The 5,183-nt window shown below is 35.9% G+C and overlaps 1 protein-coding gene across 1 annotated transcript; it reads right to left on the bottom strand.

Moving 5' to 3' along the window:
- Window positions 1-1,536: 1,536 nt before the first annotated feature.
- On the bottom strand, window positions 1,537-1,896 carry LOC147497470 (10 kDa chaperonin, mitochondrial-like). The gene has a single exon (XM_086563706.1). It carries the CDS (start codon window positions 1,832-1,834, stop codon window positions 1,541-1,543), a length of 294 nt encoding a protein of 97 aa, XP_086419832.1. The 5' UTR covers window positions 1,835-1,896; the 3' UTR covers window positions 1,537-1,540.
- Between the last annotated feature and the right edge of the window lie 3,287 nt (window positions 1,897-5,183).

The following is a 5,183-nucleotide window of genomic DNA, read 5'->3' as shown; positions in this document are numbered from 1 at the left end:
CTGTCTACATTAATGGCATACTGAGTTGATAACCCATTGTCCTTATAAGGAATATTAGATGTATATTGTCAAATTATCCAAGTACTATAGTGGAGCCATTGATTATGGACTTATATTTAGTAGATTTCCGCATCATTGTTGGAAAGGTAATGTGATATAAACTGGATCCACTAATGTTTAATTATATGTTTACCCTTGGTCAAAATTGAGTGTCTTGGATATCATCCAAGCTAATCACTTTAGAAAAGGCATGTGATGATGCTAAGTGGGTTAGCAACCTTTTTGCAAATCTTCATATTGGCTCTAAACAGCCTCCTAATGTGTATATGTTTTGCAATTGTCTCATTGCAATAGCTAAGACATAAAGAAATATGTGCAATGGGAAGGGTATACATATAAGTTTGAGATATAACTTAATCAAGTAGTTGCTAAAGATTAAGTTAGGTTGGACTTAGTTTGGCCACATGTCTGACCGCACCACTCTTTTAGAGGCAAGTTGTTATACGTCGAGGGGGATGGGACTTATGCCCTTATATAGTGCGACATTGATGGCAACCCTACCTATGTGATTGGAGATCCTATGAAGTATGCTCAAAGGGAAAAACAAGTCACTTCATCGTCCTGCAGTACTATCATCTTATTTATTTATGAGATGTCCCACACTAGGTAAGATGGTCCTATAATATACATTGTATAACTAGAATTGCAGTGAGTAAGGATGAGTTATTTAAGTCATATTGGATTCCATAGCCCAAATTTTAATGAGCTGGTGTATTGAAACTAAAATGTACACATGATGGAAATCCACCCATGTGAATGTAGAATTAGGTCGATTCTTATGGATATTTGGGCAAGTATTCTAGAGAATTCATGTAGCACAGGTAACGTAGGGCCAAAAAGCGCAACACAGCAGAAGAAGCAATACAATGAAATAGCAGTGTGGGTTCATGTTCTCTATCTCACTATAAGGGAATGTTGGTTCAAAGATTTTATTCTACCACTTTCATGTGAGGTATGATTTGTTACTCTATGACTGGTTTAAGCCCATAAGGCACCAACATTTTATGCACTGTAATTTCGATTCTCTCTAGCACTTCGTTAACCATTTGTCATATTCTTTTCTAAAATAGTTAGGGACTAAGTATTTTAAAATTGTGGGGAATTGTAAGAATTCTCTTTTTGGTATATCAAATTACTTATGTGAGCTTGGTTGAGAAGATGAACAAGTGTGTTCTTTCTCTTCTTGTATTTTGTGTGATAGTCCCACATTGGTTGGTAAACTCTTGGAAACTAGTTTTGTAGTCTATATTATTATTTTAGTTCCACATTGGTTAGTTTTTTTTTTGAAAATAAACAAAATATTGCATCACATTGAATCAAAAATTAACATATAGAAGGTCTAATTCGACAAGTGTTTTTTCATTAACTGCATTCAGAATTTAACAGTCACTTAAACTAGCCCTATCCCATACTAACATTGCCTGAATAACATTATATCCTTCTCAACCGACAAACCAGCAGTACCAGGGCCCAGCCCATATCAATCATGCAGTGTTCCTAATATGTCGTCATCTCGGAAGAGATGATACTCTTTGTCACCAAGCTTTACTTCCATTCCTCCATAATCTGGTAAAAGGACAGTGTGTCCTTCCTTCACGCTAACAGGAATGATATTTCCATCCATGGTAGGGGCTCCTGGACCAACAACAACAACTTTTCCAGAGTTTAGCTTGGTAGTCTTTTCAGGAAGTAAGATTCCATAACTAGTCTTTGATGGAGGAATGATTTTCTCAACCAAAACACGGTTTAAAGAAGGGATCAAACGCTTTGCCATGCTTAACAACAACTTTTCTTCTTCTAACAAGGTATGAAAAAGATGGCGAGAGATTGAGAAAAGTAGGCTTGAACCTCTTTGTAAGGGACTTGAACAACACATTATGAGGGACTTGAACCTCTATATAAAGGTTTCTAGTCATCAACCAAAGATATTCAATTACAGAGAACTAAACCCATCTCTTTCATTCAAGCTTTAGCCGCCAAAGAGAGTTGTGTTGCTGCTCTAGTAGAGTAGGCTATTTAAGTGTATCTTAGTCTACTTCAGTTATTGAATCCTGTGAGTAGAGACACCTGTGAAACCTTTACACCATCTGAGGGAGCGAAATCTCTTATTAAGGACAATGTATTCACACAACTTGACAATCCATTCTTCCTCTATCCTTCTATTATATTCGATTATTTAACCCCTTTTACAATAGTGCTTACCTCTGAGATGTCCCATAATGTTCTAACAGAAACATTCAAACTTTATTATCCCTAGTTAACAACCTAGCTACATCTCTATAGTCATTAATTAACTAACATGAGGAAAAACTTATTCACCTTTCTCTAGCATGAATTTACAATTCCTAGTTCAATTTCAAACATTTCCTATCTCTAGAAATATGCAAGAATCGAACTTAAGGCACACACAATATAAATCTATACTAAATACAAAAAATCCCCACTTTTGGCTTCATTATAACTCTCCCCAATGGGAGAATTAGCCTTGTGTCATCAAATTATCATCAAAATAATAATAATATGAAGACAGTGCTAAAAGATGAAGAAAAATGAAATTTTTACTAATAGAGGTTATAAACCTTAAAAACTAAACTAAAGAGGGATACTATAATGGATACTTATACTTGAACTTAACCTCTACTTTTATAGAGAACAAGTAGGGTTTTACATGTTGTGGCCAAAATTCTATCTCTCCATAGGCTCATGGGCTAAAATATTCCAATAGGGTCCAATAATCAAGGTCTAAATCTACAACGTTTTACTGTTGCACCCTTTTTGTCAACTTATAATACCTTTTTTCAAGTTTTAACTTAACATAGTAACAAATTCATGGGGACGGTTTTAGGGGAGACCGATAGCGATATAACTAAAATTGCTTTCTGATCCTGTGCCCTGGTTTCTTACCTAGAATAGGAAAAAAACCCTTCATTGAGTTTTCCTATCCTTATCTCTCACATGTTTCTTTCCACTATTGGTAAAATCCTCCATTGTATACAGTGCGAGTTCTTTAGTGTAATCAAATAAGTATGGATATCCCCATTACTGATGCCCCAGTGAATTCTGGAAATCCCCCCCCCCCCTTCTAAAACCTCGTTGTCAAGTGGAGTTCCCACCTCTGTAGCTCCCTTGAAGTGTGGCGTCCCAGCTTCCCAACCAAACTCATGGAGTTCTTTGTTCTCCTATTCTCGAGTCCTAATCTAGATACAAGTCTTCAACAATTCACAATACATGAGATTGATGGTATTTCTGATTCACCTTTTGATCTCATTATGAGAGGCAAAACTGTGTGGAGAAAGTACCTTGTCGGTTTCTTCCTAGAGCAAAGGTTATATTTTCCTTCTGTGAAATCAGTTCTACAACAAAAATGGAAAAAAAGGGGATCCTTTGAGATGTTAGTTGACCAAGAATTGTTCTACTTCAAGTTTGCAAGTGATGAAGATCGACAAGCAGTTTTGGATGAAGGACCAGTGTTTATCGGAGGGCGATGCCTTGTTATAGGTCCCTAGACTCAACATGTTGAGATCCAAAAAAGATCGTTGAATACCATTCCCATTTGGGTTAAGATGCACGGTGTACCCAAAGTTATGTGGACTGATGAAGGCTTAGGCTTTATTACAAGTAAGGTGTGGAAACCTTACTGTCAAGACCGTCCAACAAAGGAAAGAAGGCGCCTAGATTATGCTCGTGTCTGATTTGAGTGCAAGGTAGATGAGACGTTGCCTGAATAATTTGATATTCGTTTGAGTCCAAACGATATAAGAAAGATATTGTATAAGTATCCTTGGATTCCCAAATAATGTGATTATTGCCACATATTTGGTCATGCAATGGACAAATGTCTGAGAACTTCACAGCAACACCATGCCCAGAAAGCAGTCAATATGAATATAGCTGATGGTAATGGAAGGAAAAAAACTACGAGAACAGTAACGGGACTTGATCAAGGAAACAACACGGTTATATATGATCGTAATGGTCCTGGAGAAGATGTGACAAGAAGGATCTGGATTCTGAGGAACCACAATCCTGGTAACATTCTGTCCTCAACAAGTGCTAGGGCTAGCTGTGTATGGGATGATCAAGGGATGCCCTTTGTGAGTGACAATGGCAATGAAACAGTGATCACAGAAAATGAAGTCAAAGTTCAAAGGACAGCAGTAGACCAACAAGGCACGACTACAAAGACTAATCCTGAATCTCAAATGGTTGTCTATAAGGAAGGTAGTTATGAAGAATCAATGGGATCTCGTTTTGCTATTCTAAATGAGCTAGATGGTCTTGACTCTAAGAATGAACTAGTTATATTATCGGAGCAAGCTGACCTAGCGGAACCAATTCAGATGGCCCTTCAGTTACCCGAGTTGGAAGAATTTAATGTACAAGAGCATGGTACTGAAAAGTGTGTTATCAGATGAAGTGGTTTCAATCCATGAAACTGAACATTTTAATGACCAAATTCTTGATATAGTAACAGTGGACTCTCAAATTTCCTTGCCTGTAATGGAAGAACCAGCTACTCTAGCAGTGTGATAAATGTAATAATTGATCCTTAATTATCTATAAAAGAACACAAACAACTAATGATCAACTACCTTATCAATATTTTTCCTACTCTCAATTCATTATGCAATATAAAGAGTTAGGATTCGTTCCACTCTTAATCGTTAAGACCTTAGAATTCTACTAGAAATCAAGGTGAGAACAATAAGAGTAGTGTTGTGATTTACTTAAACTAAAACTAATTATAAATTAATTAAACTAACAATTCAATAAACTAATTATAAATTAAACTAATTTAAACTAAGCAATTAAAAGGTGAATTTAATGAATAGGAAAAACATAGAGGAAGAATTAATCCATCTATGTGAAGTTATGGTTATTCTAACTAGTTTCTCATGTTTTAATCTTAACCTTTATTAATCTACACAAGGTAAAACAACAAAAGTCACAATTTTTATTGATCCCTAACCAATCCTAGTAATCTCTGTACTAAGATATGATTAGCATAAGAGAAATTCTCCTCCACAAATCTCTTTGTAGAGTTTCCTTTCTCTAGTTTAACTTTTATAATCTCTATCTCTAGACAACTATAGAACTTGAACTTGAAGCATATAAGACAATGA

The sequence above is a fragment of the Coptis chinensis genome, chromosome 5 (genome assembly GCF_015680905.1).
Source record: "Coptis chinensis isolate HL-2020 chromosome 5, ASM1568090v1, whole genome shotgun sequence".
Lineage (NCBI taxonomy): Eukaryota > Viridiplantae > Streptophyta > Magnoliopsida > Ranunculales > Ranunculaceae > Coptis > Coptis chinensis.
This window is presented reverse-complemented; position numbering and strand designations above follow the sequence as displayed.

Bases quoted from the DNA above. Each gene is read 5' to 3' on its own strand.
- LOC147497470 (XM_086563706.1), bottom strand. From the start codon at position 1,834: ATGGCAAAGCGTTTGATCCCTTCTTTAAACCGTGTTTTGGTTGAGAAA.